Below are 23,252 nucleotides of genomic sequence, written 5' to 3'. Positions count from 1 at the left end.
GGCTTCTGTTGGTTTTTTTCTTAGAGTTAAGACATGTTCTGCCTGATCCAGTGGATCAGAAAAGGAACATTTTTTGCATATTACTGTCATGGCATGCCACACATGGTAAGCTCCACACCTCACCACCTGTTGATTCACTTTAGTTTAATTTACAGTCACTACTTTAAAATATTCTATTTATTGTTCAATATTGTTTCTTTATTAAATGTATTTATTTTTCCATCACACCTTCCAATGTTTATATGGCGTGCACACATATTAACCTTGCAAGGTCAAAGTTCTGTTTTATGTTATATTAATACATCTTTCTTTGTTTGAGTTACCTGGGGGTTGGCTTCTCCTGTCTGGCAAAAGGTGTGGCAAAGGGCTGCCAGACCTGAAGTACCACTGACAGCCTAATTGGATTGCACCACATGCTTCATTGCCTGGGGGGTGTTTCATGTTTGTTTCATTGTTTTGTATTAGTTGGTTATATGGCAGCCATCTTGTTTTCCCCCGTGTGTGTCATTTGGTTTAGCTAAACCGGTATTTAAGTTCCCCTGTGTGTCATTTCAGCAGGTCAGTTTATCATATGTTTGTTTGAGGTTTTGTTAATTATTATCTTGAGTTTAGTCTATTAAGTTGACCTCTTTTATTGGTCTGCCTGTTTAAGTTTTGGCTTTGTTAAATATGTTTTCATATTTTTGGGTCAATAAAACCCCTTTGTTGAATTAAAACCACCTGTGTCCTTTATGCTTTACTGCTTGGTCCCTGACAATTACAAATAAACAAAACAAAAAATAAATAAAAAGTCTAAAACATATTCTACAGTAGATGACTGTAGTGAAATAAAGGAAAACATAATCTCTAATAAAAAAAATTCTCATTATGAATACTATAAGATGACCAGCAGAGGGCACAGAGACCAGCCAAAGGTTTTATTAAAAAAGCACTTTATTATTCAAGCAGGTTTTCTCTTTTCAGAATGGAATGATATGAAAGATCTTAAGTTGAGAGTCTCTCTCCTTTGGAGATTAAAAAGGCAAAATGAATAAAAGCAGACATTAAAGAAAACTAAAACAAAACTCAAAATGAGTTGAAAGTGCTCTGTCCCAGCCCAGCTTTGTTGCAGAGGCGTGGGAAAGAAGGCCTGGCTCAGACTGCTCCAGGTCTGGGCAAAAGCCAAATGCAGACCAGGTTTACATTTCTCACCAAACTCATTGGCAATTCACAAGGAGGGCACTGCCTTAAAAATAATAATGTGCCAACCTTCTACAGTAGAAATCAAATAAAAACATCAGCAGCATCCTCAACCTCCAATTACCTAACCGAACAATGTGTGTTGCTCCATCCTATTACTTTGAAAAGGTGGAGCACAGCTGAATTGGAGGAGTGTCGGGGAAAGTGGTCAGCACAGGCAGTCCTGACGGTATGTGGAGTGGTTCAAACAGTCATCGTGCTATAGCTTGATGGTGCCAGTGGGCAGGCTGCTGTTGCACAGTCTGTAGTAGCGAAGATCGTTCACCAGCCGCTGAACGCTTTGAGTGAACGAAGGCAGGTCCTTAGGAAAGAGGAGAAGGAACAGACACTAATATTAATTTATGAAAGAAATGCACAAAAACACATGTCCAGTAAATAGATACAGCCATGACTGATAGAATAGTGAAGCTATAATATATAGGTTTTCCCCAAAACCTCAACAACTCCCACCCCCTAAACCACCTCGTTTCACACGAGGTGCTGAAATACAGTATTCCCTTGATTTACACAGTAAGTGAAATTCTGCTAAATTTGAGTGACATAAATTTACAGACTGATGTAGTGAGTCCACGAAAGGTGAACCATAATGTGGCGCGGGAATACTGTAGTCCAGAATTAATATTCCATTTCAAGCATGAAATAGCAGCAGCAGGCTGAGAGTGTGCATCATCACAGAGACCACCACAACAAGCTATTTCTTATACACACAGTTAAAGATTATTAGCTTTTAATTAATGTGTGGAAACTGGTGCCATCAAGTGGCTACGTCTTGTTTAAATAGACCAATCAGCAGACATTAGGTAAATGCACGCACAGACTGAACTGGCTTCCCTACCTTCAGCTAATTTTTGTAGAAATGGATGAACAGGAAGTTGGCTGGCTCCACTATGGTGGCTCTCATTATACCTAGTATGTCAACATTAATATACAGCAGCACGAAGGGTGTTTATTTACTTTGTTAGACTTAGAGGTTGGCGGATGTTCACTGTGACTGATGTGAGGGCTACAAACTCATGTAAGTTCGAAGAAAAATAAGGGAGTAGTTTTGCCTGCACAACCAGAAACTCTGAAAAATGTCATTTATGCACATCCACACATGAAAAACATCCCAAAAAACAAAACAAAAAACAAAAACAGTCCAGAGGAGTGGTCTTATCAGACAAATTAAAACACCTGCGTGTTTTTATAATGTTAACTAATTATTTACAGTGCAGCCAAAGTTTAACAGAATGCAAGGAGATGGGGTAGCAGCAAATAGCAGATAAACTATTACAGTTCTAAAGAAAAAAAAAAAGACTAATTTGATTTCTATGTACAGCTGTTGGAGCAATCTAAGTATTGTTGCCAAATTATTTGTGCAACAAGTGGAAATTCCTGTGTGTGCCAACAGCCCCTGAGATATATTTACCCATATTAACCTATTGGGGGACAATAACTTGCAAGCCCACAGAACAACACGTGCAGCATTTTTTTTTTTAGAAAGTGCCACTGAACTTACCTGTTCCAGCTTGAAATTACGTGCGAGAACAGCTCGTTGGCTGCTGTCCACACCGTGGCAGCCATTGAGGAATTCCGGCATGAAGGCCGAATAAAAGGCATCGAAGTCAACAGAGGCCATGTTGTAAATGGCGAGGGTGATTTCCTCCTGAAGAAGGTCGTGACTTTTGTGGAGAAGGACTTGCAGCAGCACATTGATGAAGTGGAAGAGCATTGAGGTCCGGAAAAGCTTCTGAAAGACCCACAAACACACACACACACAAAAAAAAAACGAAAATGAAAATGAGAGTAACGTTAGTATGTGTTATAGAATTCACACATGTGGACGAGGGAAATGTGTGCTGCCTTAGTTGCACTGTGCAAGAATTGTGATGTTGGGACCCATTCACTGCTGCTTTAATTACAGATAATCAAAATAAATACATTAAATTAATTTAAACCTACTTATTATTAGAGTCACACTAACTAGTTAGAAGGAATGCCAGTTGGTTTGGCTTAAGATTTCTGTAAATTAGAAACTGTGATCCAAAAAAATTACTGTCATACTATTAACATCTAAAACAGAAACAAAAATAGAGCGCACTAGTTCCACCTTTTGGAATTAACAGGATGTTACATGTTAAATAAGGAGCCACATTTCATTAGTTACGTATAATCTCTTATTTGGCCAAAGGTAGAATCTGCAATGTTTTTGTATCCACTGTATAGATCATTTGACTAGCAGCAATAATTACTGTCCAGTATCAAGTCCAATAAATTGTATTTAGACCACTAGTTTCAATTCTAAAGCTGAACTTACACTGATGGCTCTAACAGTTAGTTTAACATTATTATGAATATGCTGCACTTGCAGATACACAAAAAGTGAAATCGGTGCACCATTAAAAACCTGAGACTGTGGCAGACTACTTAAAGAGAACGGGTTTGTTTATGCCCTTGCTCCTAAAAATCAACGATCCTGACAAAGTTGAACTCACTCTGTGGTATAACTTGTGCTTGCTGTTGAGAGACTCCAGATAGCACAGATTCTGCTTGAAAATGTGGATATCAGGCTGCAGGAAAGACTGTCCAAAAGCCTGGAAAATATCAGCACACGTCAGGAAATTTAGTGGGACGAGATTCAACAATATCAATAATCACCTCTCCTACAGCTGACATTACAATTATAAGTTCTTTAAACATCACATTACAAGGATTAGGGCTGTTCTATATGCATGAACGCACCTGCATGGCAGCTGTGAACTGGGCTTCATTTTCCATTGTGTCTTCTGAATCTCCTCTTTGGACACTTGTTAAGACTGAAGTTTTAAAGAAGTACCTCCAGTTTTGGTGAAGTATTTGGTATAGCAACTCAAACATCTCGGCCTTGATGTCTGGAGAGGATCGCTGTCAAACAAACCAGAGATTCATCCATTCATATTTTAGTAAGGTACAGTATGTGTAATTTCTTAAAAAAGAAGTGATATCACAGATGACATTTTAGAGCATACCCACAAGTCAAACAAAACAGTGATGCAACTGACCTCTGCCACAACTGGGTAGACCTGCTCCATGCACAAAGAAAGGATGCTGGGTAGGAAGGGCTTAAAAGCTTGACCGGGCTCTTGCACCACCACCTGTAGGATTTTCAGGAACTTCTGCACCACCCTACACCCTGCACTGCCCTCATGCAAAATACTGGCTGCCAGCTGCTCCCTAGAGCAAATGAAAACAACAGAAGTTACTCAGTGTTAAGATGACGTAAGATAAATGTGACTGCAACAGGTGGCTATTGTTTGACATGACGTCTTGAGCTAGAAGCTTTTTTTAACCTGGTGAACATGCTAAGAAATGTGTGGATGATCTGTCCTGTGAAAGCAACACCCATCTGGACTCGTAACGCCTGGAACAACGTCAAGAAGAAGGCCAACATCTCATCTGTCACATCTACGAAAGAGAAGTGACAATTAACAAAACTGAAGCGATTACCTAACATGTGGATCTGGTATGGTGTTACATGAAATTATCTTGCATGCAGTGGTTAAAGTTAGATAAAACATCTTCTGCAGTATTCATAGTAATCAGCTTTACTGTGGACTTTAAATATATGTGAGTGAATCAAGCTGAAATTCTAGATCAGTGACAACAAAAGTCTATGCTGTGGCCACCAAAGCCTTTTTTTCCACTAGTGCCTACTCGGCTCGACTTAGTTATTAGGGTTTTCCATTAGATGGTAGGTGCCTGGTACTTTTTCAGTACTTACTCAGCCGAGGTGCTAAGGGAGTTGACTTGATTAGAAAATGTGATGTCAACAGCCTGCATGCCACTGACTGGCCAGGGAGTGATGTTGCCGAGTCACGAGAGTGACTCCTTATGCTGGGTTTACACTGTGCGATTTTTGGCCCATTTTGAGCAGATTTTTGAGTCGTGCGACCTTTTTGGCGATCGGCCTGATTTTGACCTTCATCGTGTGTTGTGCATTGTGTAGTACACGTGGGGTAACGAGAAGCGATTAACACCTCACGACCAGCTCCCGATCATCAATCGCTTGGTCGTGAGGGTGTCACCGCAGCTTCTCACACTGCGCACGTGCAAACACAAATGTCAGCGAAAAAGACGGAGTAGCACAGCAGTGCAGTGTGTGATCTGGACACAAGCGATGGAGGCACAACTTGTAGAACTATGGCAAGCTCATCCGAGCCTTTTCGATGTGGCCTCACAAAATTATCACGACCACAACAACCGTGAAAATAGTTGTGTTACGATTTGGGGTTTGGCAGTGTATTGTTTTAGGCGTTTTGTTTTGGCGTGACTGTTATGTGTTTCCTGTTTTACTTTGAAAGTCTGTGTTATCTTAGTGTGTTCAGTTTACGTTTCCCTGTCTCGTCAGTTCTGAGTTGCCCCAGCTGTGTTTCCCTCTTGTTGTCCATTTCCTGATTACTCCCTCTAGGTATTTAAACCCTGTGTTTCAGTGTGTCATAGTCGCGACCTTCCCCTCGTTGTAAATAGTTTGGTGTTTTGATGTAAATAAATATCGTATTTTGCTTTAAAGAAAATAGCTGTCGATACTTTCGTTTGGGATTTTTTTTTTTTTGTGTAAGCCCGTATTAGTCTTTTTTTATGGGTTCGCCCTCCTTAAGAGCAGTGAGCTTGGGGGCCTTTTTCCCTTATTTTTATTTTTCCTGTGTTGCACGCCGGTTGCCCAGGCCAGGGTGTAACAGTTGGATCTACACTGCTGTTCAATCACAGCTGCCGGATCAATGTTTTTCATTAGCAATTTAGCAAAGTTGATGGTGGTGGTGTGCGTGTCTGTGTGAGTGAAAGACAGAGAGGGAGAGCGAGCGACAGAATTTCTGTTATAACCTTCATTTTATGGACGCACAGTGTGAGCACTCGGGTCGCATCAGAGCATCGGGCCGTATAGTGCGAGACCCTGCATCGTGACCTACGAACTTCTAACCCCTGCGAGTCAATTGTACAGTTTGAGCAGAAGCTGAATAACGCGACTGAAAAAAAATAAAAAATAAATAAATAAAATAAAATAAAAAATATCGCACAGTGTCTGCCCAGCTTTAGCAGCAGGCATACCATCGCCTTGATGTCATCCATTGTTGTGTTGCGTTTGTGTCGCAATTATGGGACTTCTGGGCCATGTTGCTATGATCCCACCCACACTGATGTGATACTCAATTGTAATGGAAAACGGCAAAAAAAACCAAAAAAAACGTCGAGTGCCAGCAGAAAAGAGGCAAAAGTGGACCATTAAAGATGGGCTGGGTTGAGATAATAGCCTGAGTGAATGTATAAAAGATTTCTTAATTTTGTAATTATGTTTGAAATCATCATAAATATTTTAGATTAAGTATTTAAATTTAAAAAGGCGATCAAAACCATGAAAAAAAAAGCCACAAGCTTAATTAAAGTCCATTTTTGATTTGGACTGTGTTTTTAATCTCAGTACTGGCTGTTGGCTATCATGTGGTGAAATGAACATATTTTATAGAAAATTAGTGTCAGCAGTAGAATACAAATTAATCTGTAAAAACAAAAAAGAAGGAAATACTGCATCTTAGCACCATATGCTGATTAAAAGGTGTTTGGAAGGAAAAAGTTCAAAAACTTGTGAATGTGCTGTGGCATTAAGACTGAGAATGACCCAAACCACAGATATTAAACTGACCTGGCTGCTGAATAAACACTGGAAAATGGGTGAGGGACACTTGGACAGACTCCTGAAGACTCTGATAACAGATCTGACGTGACTTGGTGGATTCACTGGAGACACTGTCCACTATGTCTCTGAGCACAGGCAGAGTCTGCTGTATGACTGCTTTGACTACACGAGAGAAAACATAATTAGGTGGACAAAAAGTGACTCAGCATAATAAAATTAAAAGAGATAAGGAGTTACGAAACCTAAGTAAATACTGACTGTCATTCAGGCCAGGCTGCCGTGAAGTAATGTTCACTGTGCCTCTTAAGATACGATATTCTCGAGTGAGCGCAGCCAGCAGGCTGGCGTGGTTGCTTGAGCGTGTCTGCCACTGTTGTTCACTCTCTGGTAAATTTGGCCAAGGAAGCAGCAGCATATTGGATAAAGCCCTACACACCAACATGTGAGCCTGTACGAGAAGATTACTTCATTTACTTCATGTTCAAGGTCACACAGAAAATTTAAATTGGCGACAAAATTTTAAACAAATGTACATATTCACATTGTTATAATGTGATTGAAACGTGATACTATATAATGATTGATGGAAAATAAAAGTACACTATTTACCTCCTGGGGAAGTCTGCGCGTCTGATTTTGTGTAGTAATCAGGTTGAAGATGTTTTGAACAGCTGGCAAAGTGACCAAGAACACAGGCCTCACTGTAGAGGTTATGGAGACCATCAGATGGCACGCTGACAGCATCAACTTTTCAGGTACCTGAACATTTAAGTGTAAAAATTTTTAAACAGACTAGAAGTGGAAAAATATATTTTATAGCTTTTTAAATTTGCAACATTTTGTTATAAATACAAGCTAGGGCAAGATAAACTGTATGGATCAGATGTTTCAGATCAACTTAAAGACATCATGCCTCGTCCCTGTACCAAAGACGCCACGTCCCAGTGGCCCCCAGGATTACAGGCCCGTGGCATTGACCTCCCACATCATGAAGACCCTGGAAAGGCTCATCCTGGACCAGCTGCGACCCATAGTAAGACCACACCTGGATCCCCTTCAGTTCGCTTATCAGCCTCGTCTCGGAACTGAGGACGCCATCATCTACCTGCTCAATCGTGTCTACACCCATCTGGACCAGCCGGCGAGCACTGTGAGGGTCATGTTTTTTGACTTTTCCAGTGCTTTCAACACCATCAGGCCAACCCTCCTGGGTGATAAGTTAGCAGCGATGCAGGTGGATGCTTCTCTGGTGTCCTGGATTGTTCATTACCTGACAGGAAGACCACAATATGTACGTCTCCCACAGTGTGTGTCTGACAAGGTGATCAGCAACACAGGGGCACCACAGGGGACTGTCCTCTCCCCCTTCCTCTTCACCCTCTACACCACAGACTTCAGCCACTGCACAGAGACATGCCATCTTCAGAAGTTTTCTGATGACTCTGCGGTGGTTGGATGCATCAGCAGGGATGATGAGACAGAGTACCGGGCTGTGGTCGACTCCTTTGTTACGTGGTGTGAGCAGAATCATCTGCAGCTCAACGTGGCAAAGACCAAGGAACTGATCGTGGACTTCAGGAAGACCAGGAAACACTTGACCCCTGTTTCAATTCAGGGGGTCAGTGTTGACATTGTGGAGGACTATAAATACCTTGGAGTACACATTGACAATAAACTGGACTGGGCTAAAAACACCACAGCACTTTACAGGAAGGGCCAGAGTCGTCTCTATTTTTTGAGGCGACTGAGGTCCTTCAACATCTGCCAGAAAATGCTGAGGATTTTCTATGAGTCTGTTGTGGCCAGTGCGATCCTCTATGCTGTTGCATGCTGGGGGAGCAGGCTGAGGGTCGCAGATGCCAACAGACTTAATAAACTAATCCGTAAGGCCAGCAATGTTGTGGGGATGGAGCTGGACTCCCTCAAGGTGGTGTCGGAGAGGCGGATGCTGTCCAAGATAAAGACAATGTTGGATAACACCTCCCACCCACTCCATGACATGTTGGTCAGTCACAGGAGCACGTTCAGTGAGAGACTGAGATTACCGAAAAGCACCACTGAACGACACAGGAAATCATTCCTGCCTGTGGCCATCTCCCTGTACAACGCATCCACTTAACACACTGTTTGCTGCTACAACTACACATGTTTCTTTTCCAACTATTTATTTATGAGTGACTTATGTATGTATGTATGTATGTATGTATGTATGTATGTATGTATATGTATATATTGTACTATTCTTAGTTAGTGTATTGTCTGTCTTGTCTTAATGTTGGTTTAAAATGGAGCACTGTAACAAAAAATAATTTCCCCCAGGGATCAATAAAGTATTCTGATTCTGATTCTGATGATTCTGATATATAAAAACTGTGAACATGGACTGCATGTTTCAAGCTTTGGTTAACAGTTTCTAAATTATACTTCTTCCTTAATTTTTAAACCACTGTTGCAACATGAAACTTACTGTGTCTGTGACATGCAGTTTCTTATAAACACAGGTTTACTTAAGTCAAAGATTCTGCACAAATTCTTTCTAAAAAAATTTTCTAAATATAAATAGCTGATTAGTTAAGGCTGGATTTGTAATATGCTTGACATTGAAGCTACCTTGGTTGTGATGAGCGGGCTACTGGCGTCGATGGCAGACTTAATGAGGTTGATGAACTGGCTCTGGTTTTGACTGTGGACTTCACTGTAAAACTGTGCAAGCCAGTGAGAATAAGCTTGCAAAGCAGCAAGAGCCTGTGCATGTCTGTAACAAATGAAACCACATACGCACACAGAGTTAAAACACATTTCTTACTTATACTGCTTACCTAATTTGCTAATTTGTGTAACTTTGACATGTCTAAAGCCATGTTCGTGGTAGCATTAATTGTATTTGGCACACAAAAACTCATATCTTCTGAACATAAAACACTGAAGCCAGAGTAAAAATATTCTGTCATTTTATTATGTAAAACATGAGGTTGCTCTGAATGCAAGGCAACTGTGCAGCAAGGGCGGCTGTCCAGTGTCCACAACATTTCACACAAACCCGATAGCTATTCACACGCTCAGCTCCCTGTTCTCTTTTGCATGACACTGTCTTTGACTCCATGAGTCTTTCATTTCTAATGGTTTGATCACATATAAAATTTTACTGTTCAATGTTCCTTTAAACATGATACTCACACATCAATGAGGTCTGGTTTGAGCACAGAAGGCACAGCAGTCTCCAGGTCATAGAGGCTGGTCTGGGAGCCATAACAAGTCACTTCAACCAATCTTAAAAAAGAGGCAAATGTTCCTTTTTGATATTTTACTCATTCCTTAAAACCATCAGTTAAAATATGAAGAACTCAGAATTCATACAACCAAAGAGCAACTTAAATAAATCACACACACAAAAAAGAGAAGGCAATGTCAAGATAAGATTTTGTAATGCTGGCGACAAAAGTCTGCAACACTAACAGCGTACATTTTTAAATACAAACATAGGATTCGGAGGGGTTTGCTATGAAGAAAGATTAAAGTTAGGAGGCTACATATGAACTTTTGCTAGTTAAGCTATAACGCATTAAAGCTTTCTTTAAACCCTTTAATATTTAAATGTATCCAGTTTAAGGTGGATCTATCGTCTTATTCGCAACACTGATTCATTGTACTGTTATATTATTTATGTTCTTTATACATTTTTAATCATCTTGATTGATAACATCTCTGATTGGAGTAAGCAGAACTAAAAGGGAACTTCTTTTTTTTTTTGCTGAAGAACTGTAATATGATGTGTTAAATCACCCTTTTTAATCTGAGCGTGCACAGAATCTGAAGCAGAAAGCCAAGCTTAACAGAAAGTTGATAATCATTAACTCAAACTGGAGTTTGAGGTTTTGTTGAACCAACTAAAAGCAAACAAAGTCTGGCTATGTTGACCTTGATTTGTAATACACGCTTACCTCTCTACCACAGCCAGGGCGTCACTGAAACGTGCAGCAAAAATATCTCCAATGAAATACTCAGCCAAGCGTCCAACAGCCTGAAGTAGGGAGCTGAGGTCCCTGAGAGAACAGTGAAGTCGGCGACAGTCGTTCTCAGCAGTGATATTTAGCCGTCGACCTAGATAAAAACAACAAAGAGACAAGAAAACAAATGTTACAGGATCGATCTAATATTTTAATCTACAGAAGTGATGTCATTTTTGAGTCGACATAAAAGCAATGTTTTTTTCCCCCATCAATAAATTGTACTTACTTGTGCCAGTAGTCACAATAAACTGCTGTAAACCGAGGTATACGTCCAAATTTTCTTGAAGAACTGGAAACTTTAGAGCAAAAAGAAGAATAAGGAGGAAATTGTTACATGTACTAACACCCCCACATTATTATAACCTCAGAACTCACAGGCAACTTAAATCATTACTAAAAGACCTACTCAATTTTAAGGCAGCAAGTTCAAAATAAAATTTAATTCAGTTTTATAAAAAGAGTTATAAATAAGTATAATAAAGCCACAATTATCTTCTTTGAAATGATGGTGGTATTGGTTTTCGTGAATGAGATATTCTCATGACTCATCGAGTGATGCTACTACCAGCCAATCGGTGGCATGCAGTCTGACAACGTCACATTTTAGGTACTATTATGACACTATTACACTACTACATTATGACCTAATGGAAAACCCTGAAAACCATGGCGAGTCAATCCGAGCAGGTACTAATGAGGCTTAAGACACCTTGGTGTGTATTTGATGACAGTTTAACCTATTAATGTACTCCTTTACAACAAAATTTACAATGCAGAACAGAAAATACTTCATGCCATCATTGTCAAGTGATTTCACTGTTTAAGGAAACTACACTGTGCTGATAAATGGGTCATCATGAGGTTATGAGCATTTCTGCTACTAGATTTTCCAAATCTAAAAATAATAAAGCTCTGATCTGGTCTATTTAAAACGTCTCTAAACTGCCTTACAAAATACAAAAGGTGACACCAACAGTGATTTCTTACCAAAGTAGAGAATGCATAGGATGGGAGCAGCTCCATCACCTTGGCAACCACCTCCAGACTCTGACGCAGGTACCTTTGCCACTCAGTCTGTTGCTATGGTTACAAAATGAAGCAGAGTAGTCAGACACTGAAGATAAAACCATTTCTTTAGTCTGTACTTATGCTTAAAGCAAATTTAATGCTTCATGTGGCTACAAGATAGACAGATAATATGAAACAGTGCAGATGATATTTGTAATAATTTTACATTATTAAATGTTCTTACATCATCATCCAGAGTCTCGTCGTCCAGCTCTTCTAACTGGGCTTGATTGCATCTGAACTGTATGCGATTCAGAACTTCCCTTAACAGAAGACCTAAGGCATCTTTGTACCTGCCCAGTTGGCACATGAATACATTACACAACAGCAACTTCACACTCAAGAATGAATGACAAAATAGGAAATCATTAAATCAACTTTAGTTCTTTGAGTGTTTCTGTAAATATCTCTTGAGCGTCTTACCTATTCAGGACACTTTCTCTGTCTGGTAGCCTGCTTTTGATTTTCGTTGTTAAAAAATCCAAAAACACACTCCAAATGTCCAAACAGGCAAAATAGCCTTCATGGGTGGGCTTAAAAAAAAAAAAAAAAATGTGCATGAGAAGGAAGTTTACATAGAATCTTTAGCTGCATTGCATGAACGTGGAAAAGGTAATCATTACCTGGTTGAAAGTGTACTTGAAAAGCAGGGCAAGAAACTCTACAATAGGAAACTGAGGACTTGACTCAATTCGCCTCAAGTGAACACTGACAAACAGACGCAGGAAGTCTGTAAACTTTTCCAGGTAACTGCAAGATAAGAAAGGAATAACTGAAGCAAAAAGTCGGGACATACATCTTACATTTAAAACATGAAATATTAAATACAAAATATATTTGGTCTAAATGGTCAACAATATTATTACTTATCAGATTAAGTGCAGCATGTAACTTGATCATAATGTTTCATAATCCTGCAGATGCAATGTTTAAGGGCATAACAATGTGGCGCATGTGTCTGACCACTCATGAAAATTTACAATGTCACAGATGTGTCTTAAAAAAGCTTAATGAAAGAGACACAGGTAAAAATGACTACATCTAGTATAATCTTCAAAATAAAATATATACAACTTATCATCCTGCAAGCAGCCTATTTAAATAAATATATATATTACATAAGAAACTAGGGCTGTGCGATATGACCAAAATCTCATATCCCGATATAAGAATTCTATCGTCCCGATAATGATATAAATCACAAAAATGTAACATTTTCTGTAAATTCTGTGAATCTCGGGCAGCTCGACTTGCGGGAAGTGTTTCCAGCTGCGCGTCATGTAGCTGGAGTCGAGTGTTTTAACCGATGTATGAAACGATACATTTTTAGACATAAGTTGTAAAGGCTGCCGTTTTCTTTGTGAGTATTTATTACATGGCGTGCTGCGGGGAAAAGCCTGTTCTAACGTTTGAGTCTAAGGTTTATTTTTTAGCACCTGATGGCTCTTTTTTTTAAAGCTCTTTCACGTGATTCAGTTTATTTTGAAAAGTCTCAACAGGATCTTGAGCTTTATTGTGAAAGATTTGTGGAACATAAACAAGCGGACACGCGATGCTGTTACTGTCGTTGTTGCTAACCACAACGCATAAAAACAGGCGCTTGTCCGTCAGTAGTGTGGTTATATTAAATATAAGAGAAAGAGAGAACTTTAAGAAATTAATATAGCCACTACAGTGACCATCAAAACGGTGAAAAAAATATTACCGTAAACAGTTTATTTTGCGACACCACGAAACAAACGATAGCGTAAAATGAAACGATAGATGTTTTTATATCGTCATCCGATATACATCGTTATATCGAACAGCCCTATAAGAAACTAATAGATATTTGCAAAAGGAAACATTCTTAACAAAGACCAATAGGGATGGCAGAAACCCCCCCCCCAAAAAAATCAATACATAAAAATAGGACAGACAAAAAAGGGAAAAAAAACAAAAAAAACAAACAACTTAAAATAGCTGACTGGTCTTTGTACTCAATCTCTTCATATTCTGCAACCCATCTGAAACTTGTGGTGCAGACTGCCAACATATTATCATCAGTCTGAGTCCATGTCAATAAGAACAACTCTGGCTGCCAGCTGGTTGCATTCTAGTTAAAAACCATGAAACACAAAGGTTGCTAAATGCAAATTTAAAGGTTAATTAGGAATTTTCTGTCTATGAAAACAACAACAGATACACGATTTTCAATGATTTATCACAGTTAATTGCTGTATTATCAGAAACAGATTGCACATAATTGCCAACTTGACCCCACTCAATTGCAGACTGACTCCCATCTTTTATGGCAGGTTTTAGTGACAGTGTTGGTATGACTGACAATCTCATAAAAAAGTAAGATAACTTCTTCCTGATTGGGTATTGACAAAGTTAACTCTGAGGACATAATGAAGTTGAAAAAAGGTAATAAATAACAATATTGGCCAATGCAATACTATTGCAAGTAAAGTTATGTGATAGTGTCATATTGTGGGGTGCGACCAAAATACCAATTGGTAAGTGGCAATGACATAACATGGAGGGAGAATGCCGCTGATACCTGTGTCATAGGGTAAGTAAATGGCTGTACAGAGTGAGTTTGCTCATGCACCAATGCTCTGGTCAAATTAAGAATTGAGCCATACCTCTCATCAAGTTCCTGTAAGCGGCTCTTGATTGTATGAGCATTATTTTCTCGTGTCAGCCTTTGAAGAAGAAAGAAGGTCTGCTGGAACATTCGCAGCAAGTACTCCTCAAAATCCATTGGCACGCAGTTCTTTGACACCAGTTCATTGACACAGGTCATGGAAAGTAAACCAAGCCGGGCCCGGTCCACCTTGTTAGCCTCGTTTTGCTGTCCGTTTAGCTCTCCTCCATTTGATGTTGGTGGCATTGTCCCAGGATTAAGCTGTCCATTTGAGGAGGAGGAGTTGGAAGAAATGAAGGAGTCTGTCTTGGCCTTTGGCCGAAGATCACAGCCAAATCGTGCAAAATGGAAAATGGATGCCAACAAGGTGGGCGTAATACTTGTAGACAAAGGGATCCAGCTGAACAGGTGGGCCAAGCACTCCAAAACAAGGCAACAGAGCTGATGACTCTCATTGTCCAATGCTGCCATGGGCTGACAAAGCAGTTTTGAGTACTGGCTACCTTGAAACAAGCTGCCCAGCAATTCCACTGATTCAAAAACACAAAATGTTATGGTTAATAAAGAAGAAACAAACTCCTGTTTCACAATTTTAAGTCTTTCCCATTTTAACCATTGAAAGGGACAATTCACTCACTGCTTTCCCCTGAGGTGGGTGAGGGAGGCGGTGTAGAAGCTATGACACTGTGCTTGTCCCAGTATGTCTCCAGAATTCCTGAAAACAAGTACCCAGTTACTAACACATACTGAAAGATGTCTGATTTGTCATATTTGATCCTAAATAAAGTTAGCAAACCTTATTATATTTTTTATATAGTAGTACTTTACTCTTAACAGTACACCTGCATTTACTACTGTCCTTTCCATCCTTTGAAACGTGGCATATTAAGATCCCTCAAAAATGTTGCGAAACTGTCTGTTTGCTAGAACATAGGGACACCTCTGAATCTTCCAAAAAAACAAAACAAATATTAATTTGTTGCAGGGGGACAGGGAGAGACCCCTGTTAAGTAGTACTAAGAGTTCACAAAGCATTAAAGGTTGTCCTCACCGGTCAACAGTCCAAGCACTGTTGGCACCTGCTCCAGCAGCAGTTTGCGGAGCTCCTCTTTCCTGGCAACACTCAGGTCTTCCCTAGGACATGCAAGCTCTTCTGATGTGGTTTTTAACATAACCAACCCCAGTGGAGCCAGAGCCGGGGACTGGATCAACTATAGACAGGAGATTGATGGACACACACACACAGTTCAAAAAGTTAATTTTATCAACTACCTAGTGACCTACCTAATTCTCCAAAATACTTTCCAAGCTGTTTGGTTAAAAGCCTGCTGACAGACTTTATAGAAGTTGGTTAACAGATCAGGTTATTTCGTTGTGTACACTTAAAGCCTAACACAGCTGTTTTAGAATAAAACAAAAGGACCTTTATTGAATGTAATTTCTCTTTACAGAACAAATGCATTACACATACTAAGTTTGGCTGTTTAAGGAGGCATTGATTAGCAAAACACACCACGAGACAAGATGATATCAAGCTCTAGTTCATGTGGCTTACCACTCTGAATGAACAACTTAATGCAGAAATCATTTGGGTTTATTTCAGATATTTCATGAGATTAAAACAAAAATGTATTTTTCTTGGATTATAACTGAACTTCTCTATTTAAGACTGTGCCACTTCCTCAAAACATCTTTGTGCAAACTTAAAATGCTGACATAAGTACAGCAAATTGATTAAAAACACAACAACAACAACAAAAAAAAGAAAAACAAAAGACAACCTCAAAGGAAATTGGAATAAATGTGACCAGAAGGGAAGAACAGAGACGGGATATTTTTTAGGACTACTTCAAATTACACAAGAACATATATATGTTCCATGCAACAGAAGCTCTGGTTTTATAATGCAACTTTTGTGTCTTCATCAGCTTCATTTCATTACTTAACCCTTCCACCAATAAAGATGACCTCCCCTGTACCGATAATGACAAGTTTTGACACTTCATCAGTATCAAACAGAGGTGTGGACTCGAGTCACATGACTTGGACTCGAGTCAGACTCGAGTCATTAATTTTATGACTTTAGACTTGACTTGAAAAAATGTTCTAAGACTTGTGACTTGACTTGGACTTTTACACCAATGACTTGGGACTTGAATTGGACTTGAACCGGTTTACTTGAAAAGACTTGATATTTTACCCCAAATATAAAATTTAACATGCATATTATATAGAGATTGAAAATGTGACGTCATTCACGGGTAGAACCGCAAAGGATTCTGGGAACTCGTGGCAAGCGGTACTAGCGCACGCAGGCTTTCAATTAAAATCAGTTATACAGCGATAAAAAGAAACACAAAAATGTCAAGAAGCCGTTGTATTATTAACTGCAATAGCCGGTCACATGACAGCCACGGGAAGCCGACGGGTAAAGAGATCGGTTGTTATCGGATTACGTCGTTGAAGAGAAATTGTTCGAGCCATGTTTCCGAAGTAACAAAGACGCGACTGGATTGCAGCCATTCAAAGACCAAATATAACGTCCCAGAACCCTCCAGCTCACAGGTTAGTCTGCTCCAAGCATTTACACGAAGGTCAGTGTTTTTTAGTAGTTAATACGTCATTTTCATAACATAATTGGTGATATAGGTTACAAGCAAGTCTGGCGCTGAACAGAAATTGTCGCGCTATGCTTCTTTGTTTATTGTGCATAAATAGTGAATTGTCCTGACACAATATTGTGTTTCGCTTCTGTTATTATGGTACACTGATAAAAACATATACTTTTATTCACAGGATAAAACAGGTTTTTTGTATCACCAATTGTCCAGTACGATTACAGCATACAGTATTATTGTCACTGCTACATTTCTGTGATGGGTACCAGAAATTATTTCCACTACTAATTAATTACCGTTGAGCTCAAAGGTCCTATTAATAAACGGTTAAGGAATGTGTATTTATGACGACAATTTGTGAGACTGGTAAACTTATGATACGTACGATGGTCTTTCGTTCTACACGGTGCATTTCAAGGTCCTGCACCCATCCGTCGGTAAACTGTACCTGGGCTTGTTGCAGTGACCTGAAGTTACTAAACTTCATGAGTGTGTGCACTCACTCCAAGAACCGTATAATTATAAATATGCATATAAATATGCTAAGATGAGATAGCTGACTTCATCTAACTAGCAAATGTTGTCCAGGCTACGTTGGTGATACAGTTTTTTTTAATGTGTATGATATTTTTGTCATGCGATTTTAAAGCTGGTCCTACAACCGCATCCAAGAATAACATGCAGCTTATCTCAGAACTGTCGGTGAAAATTATTCTTGGAGCTAGGTTTAATTGAGCTGCATTTTAAAGAGGTGCAATTTCACAATTTGTGTATATTTTCTAAGTTCACTATTTTGTCATGTGTTGAGAAAAACACAGATTTTAAAATTACATGGTCTAATATTTACATTTAGCATATAACTGCAACATTATTTTTTCTTCTTTTTTTTTTTAAAGACTCGAAAGGACTTGAAATTCAAAGTTTCAGACTTGTGACTTGACTCGGACTTTTACACCAGTGACTTGAGACTCGACTCTGACTTGCCTGACATTACTTGAGACTTGACTTGAGACTTGAGGATAAAGACTTGAGACTTACTTGAGACTTGCAAAACAATGACTTGGTCCCACCTCTGGTATCAAAGATGTGGTTTGATATTGAGAGACCACCCTCACTAACTTTTGTTGCAAACCAAGTCATTTTGTTCACTAAACAGGCCTAAAATATGACAGACACCACTCAGGTCAGAAAAACAGCTTCAAGGGTTACTCCTTACCTGAAGGGTGTTTGTAAAGAAATCGTGGTAGAACATCGGCCAATCCTGGCGACCAATGTCTACAATGACTTTACAAAGCTTATTACGGATAAAATAGGGCACAGATTTGTGCTGAGCAAGGAGGAGTTTGGGAAGACAGCTGCGAATCTCCATCTTGTCCTGGGAAGCAACTCCAATCCACATCTTGTTTACCAGGTTCTGAAAATTACAATTAGCAATCAACTGTAAAACATGTGTACAGATGACAAAAACATTTATACAAACATATGCAGTGCACTTCCACAATGTCTTAGGCCCATTTTATAAGGGATTATTTTTTCCCCACCCAATCTGTGCACAGAACTCCACAATGACCAAGGAAAAATATTTGTCAATTTATTGGAAGGACCCTTCACTTGGGTAAAGCACCTTTGCCAGGTATAGTATCTCAAATCGTCTTGGGGAAGATCCTGCAAGCCTTTTACATTTTAAAACATTTCTTTCGTTATTGGAGGAATTTTTATTGTTGAACCAATGATGGGGAGCATCAGTGCGCAGGATTTTCAGGTCTGCTATGTTTTCCAAAGCTACTGCTCTTTCCCCTCTTGCTCAATTACATTTATAAATCACCAGCCTGAAAGCCAACTACACTCTGGAAAAAAGGCTTTCACTGAACAGGGCTGCTCATCATTTTCCAGCATCGATCTGACCTTCCTGACCATCCACCATCTAAGAAAAACACCATCCCATCATGCTGCTGCTACTAACAGCTGCCTGTCTTTGGTTCCCTCCACACAGTGTGGCAAAACACACTTTTTGTGTTCCACGAACCAGCGACCTGTCCAGGGTGTACCCTGCGTCTTGTCTTATGAAAGCTTGGACAGGCTTCATCTCATTGCAGCCATAAACTGGACAGGCAATTAGGAACAAATGGATCAGACCACAGGATTTTGCTTCCGTGTTCTGAGTTGTTCAGGTGTATTGGGAAAATTCTCAGCCGTTTAGTGAGGAATAGTGGCCACTCTAGTGATAGACTGGTAAAATGTTGTAGTTCCTAACAGCTTTCACTTAAGAATCAGAGGTTTCAGTGCTCTTGACTCCTGAATGAAACTAAGGTATTTTTATCTCTTCTTTTAATTGCAACCCCCTCCAGCTCTCACTAGACTTGAATCACAGCTTGCAGGAAATTCTCTAAATCTCATAGCTTGGTTTTAACTCTAACATACACCACAGATAGTGAGAAAGTCAAGGCTGATGTTTTCAGTTCTAAATTATGTTGAATTAAGGCACAAGTCCCAATCAGCTGTACAACAACCCCACAACCCACGGATAAAAGTAGGATGTCATATGCAAGAAAGGGAATACTTCAGTAAAGGTTTTATATTAAATAAAAGATGTAATCCATTTAAGATTAGTCTGAAACATAATATAATGAGGTTAAAAAAATTAAGCATTTCAGATATACATTTTAAGTTAAAGGCAGTTTTTAAAGGGCACTTTATGCTCATTCTTTCATTCTGTGGTAAATTTGCTACACTTTTAACTAACTTCACTTGCAGAATTATAAAAAATGAGGAAACAGGAAAAGGCCATGAAATACATTCTTGTTAACATACGCCTCTTCTTGCAGTATGCATTTATTAAGTATCTAAAATTATCTGAAAACAAAATGTTGAAAAAAAAGAAGAAGAGAGAAAGCTCTTGCTAGTACTTTGAACTGAGAACATGCATCTTCCACCTACAGGACTTACTTCAAATACTGTGAGACTGTACATCATTACATACTCATTCCGAGTATTGGAGAGGAAGAACATGCAATGGCGCCACGCTCCAGTCTGCTGTGCAAAGTTATTCAGCAGCTCTTCTGCAGAAAAAAGGAAGTAAGCATGAGCTCTCACAGAAGTAGTTCAATACTAGCACCTCGCTAGCAATCAGACTGAAAGTAATGCGTCACAACACAGGAAGTGGATTTAAAAAACCAAGAATGCAAAAGATTAATGTTTTTTATAGAAACAAAACAATTTTAGACCACCTTAAACATGATCCTGACACTCAACAGTATCTCTGTATTTATAGATCCAGACTATTCAAAGCAGAAATATACTATCGTTTAAGAATTTTAAGGATAAGGGCAAGAGAGTTTCACATAGAGGAAACTCTACCGTTCATCTACATCAAAAGACAAAGGCTCCTTTAGCTTTCTTTTTTTTTTTTAAACCAAGAACTGAGCTCTACAAAGGTTTCCCTTTAATAAAGCACATAACAATTTTAAAGTTAATGCATGTGCTATGAGACATTTTAAATGGTATAGAAATGGTATAGTACTTCTGGTAACAATTAGCAAGGGCTGGTACCGATTAGAAATGTTTAAAGTTAAGAGTCAACTAGCCTCGCACAACATGAGCACATTGTGGTCAACCTATCCACAGATATGAATGACAGACCAACATTCACCAAGAAATGCATTGATTAGGTTCCTTTTTCCATATTTAATTAAACATTTTTAGCTCTTCTTTAATTACTGTAGATATTTTGAATTTATTCAAGAGCAAAAACAGGTAATCACACAGGAAATGAGGAGGAGTGGTCAACGTGCATGAAACGTTTGTACATTACTGTGGATGATTATGGGGTAGACACATTAACCCTCAATTACACATTCTTACACTGCTCTGTGTCATTTCCATTTCAGACCAGCCTGATGGGAACCTTAAAATACTGCATCATGGTCATACTTCTTAAGTGTACTGTTTTGCAAGACCTTACTTACCGATTTCTCTTTTTCGCTCATTAGTTGTGCAGCTATGAAAGAACTCCGTCATCAGGCCCTCTAGTGCACGCAGCGATGCCTCCTCTGAAGCCTAATAGGTAATAGAAAGTAAAGTACAAACAACATGAGCGATCCATCACCATATAGAGCATAGAATCACTAAGTCTTTAGAGGAATTCCTTTGTTTTTTGTGTACAATCGTGGTATAACCACTCAATCGTGCTTAAATACAGAAAGAGCGTCCTCATACACATGTTCACACATAGTAAAGAGAACAATACACTGGCATACAAGTATCTTGTTCTTATAGCCAATTATTACACCAGCTTGCTGTTTGGTTAAAGCACTTAGTTATAAAAGGCAACAGCACAGGCTTAATCGTAATATAGTTTGGCACTACCCTTGTTTTCTCATGTGGATGAAGTTGGGCCTTGCCTACCGAACGCAAGATAGCATATCGAGATTTTAGCCCCTATGCCAGGCAAGTCTGAATTCCACAAATAAGCCACAACTTGCCGAGACTCAACACTAGTCAAACAAAATATTCGGTTTTGCAAGATGGGCGTCCTGTGCCGTAAAATGGCTTTAAGAGCTGTCACATCCTGTGAAATACCTGGCCTCAGAACCGTTAGATAACAAAAAAGGTATACAGGTATAAGTGCATACAACGTATCCCCATACGCTGCCAGTTGTATGCTAATGTATTTATCTTCACTAATGACAGATCTTTATATTCAGAAGTAGAATAAAGAGTTAAGCTTATCCATTGCGTTAGCCCTCAGCAGGAAGGGAGGAAGAAAGATGAACAACTGGATAAATACCAGAGTTTAAATTATACTTACCATGTTTAGCTGGCTCGGATGCTGTCTTCAGTTGACTTAGTCGCTGGTTAATTACAGTAATAAGCCAACATTAGTTACCCAGTTAGCCAATCGTGCGGCTAACATTAGCTATGGTACTGCTGGCTAACGTAACCGCAAAGGGTTATCATCATGCTCAGCTCGACTGCTTAAACTGATATCTACATAAAACTAGCTAGCAAAGGCTGGCCTCGCTGACTGTGCTTTGAATGTATATATATATATATATATATATATATATTTTTTTTTAACCTTGCTCGAATAAAGCGGTTTTCGACTACCAGGCATAAAGACTTGACATTAAATTAGCTATGCCGAGCCCAGAGGCTAGCCGCATTGCAGCTCAACGCTAATTCCACTGTTAGGTTGAATACAGAAATATAGTTTTGTCAGCATCTAGCCGACACCACGTAAGTGTGCAGCTTTAATTAGCGTTTTGTGTCAGGCATTTTGATGCTAAATTACCCAGTTGCTAACGCTGCAGCGGATGGCTAGCCAGTTAGCTTTTCTAGAAGGATGAAGGAATAATTTTCGTTCGCTAACTGTCAACCGCAGACATGCTCCTGTGTCCGGACACGACAGTCTCGATTTCGAAAGTCAAAGCGGGCTTTAAAAACGCACAAACAAAAACGTTTACAAATCCGCAACAACAATAATTATAAAATGCTATCAGCGACCGTTCCTGTCATTCCCCTTCTCGGTGCTTAGGGCGGCTCAAGAATAAAGCTAGCTTGCAGGTTTCAGGGTCTCCATTGCAACTTCCTCTTTTGCTGCAAACAACCCAATCAGCTCTGTCAAGTCACTCACATTAAGAAAAAACACAGTCTCCGGTTATAGCTTTCAAATTAAAACACTTTACTGTTAAATAATTCAAAGTTATGAACAAAGGTAAAATGAAACGAATGAATTTACTCTAAAAAAAAGACCTTCATATGTTTCATGTTGTCATTTCCCCTAAAAAGCCTTATGCAAAATGCTATTATAATACTGTGCTTCTGCTGAAACCTGGCTCGCCCACACAAACATACAAATACAGGAATTTGCCTGGCTTTCAAAGAAGTAAGGTTATATAAACAGGAGAAGGACCATTGATAAAGTTTGCACTATATCTTATATATAACAGATAGTTATTAGCACTTAAAACCCAAGATTGTCATATACAGGAGAATTGTATTCACTATACAGGTAAAGGTGAAAGATTTATAATTTA

General features: G+C 39.2%; 1 protein-coding gene across 1 annotated transcript; it reads right to left on the bottom strand.

Annotated features, from left to right (window-relative positions):
- Window positions 1–915: 915 nt before the first annotated feature.
- On the bottom strand, window positions 916–22,824 carry xpo6 (exportin 6). The gene is made up of 24 exons (XM_080905751.1): window positions 22,025–22,824; window positions 21,183–21,273; window positions 20,164–20,276; window positions 18,434–18,631; window positions 15,651–15,810; window positions 15,237–15,314; window positions 14,598–15,129; window positions 12,591–12,717; window positions 12,391–12,500; window positions 12,152–12,260; window positions 11,887–11,979; window positions 11,126–11,195; window positions 10,831–10,990; window positions 10,067–10,159; window positions 9,500–9,644; window positions 7,499–7,648; window positions 7,148–7,337; window positions 6,896–7,051; window positions 4,548–4,662; window positions 4,260–4,431; window positions 3,961–4,122; window positions 3,714–3,812; window positions 2,738–2,968; window positions 916–1,540 (listed from the first exon to the last, which is right to left on the bottom strand). The coding sequence occupies exons 1-24, from the start codon at window positions 22,025–22,027 to the stop codon at window positions 1,439–1,441; spliced, it is 3,459 nt and encodes a 1,152-aa protein (XP_080761877.1). The 5' UTR covers window positions 22,028–22,824; the 3' UTR covers window positions 916–1,438.
- Between the last annotated feature and the right edge of the window lie 428 nt (window positions 22,825–23,252).

The sequence above is a fragment of the Rhamphochromis sp. 'chilingali' genome (genome assembly GCF_963969265.1).
Source record: "Rhamphochromis sp. 'chilingali' genome assembly, chromosome: 15".
Classification (NCBI taxonomy): Eukaryota; Metazoa; Chordata; class Actinopteri; order Cichliformes; family Cichlidae; genus Rhamphochromis; species Rhamphochromis sp. 'chilingali'.
This window is presented reverse-complemented; position numbering and strand designations above follow the sequence as displayed.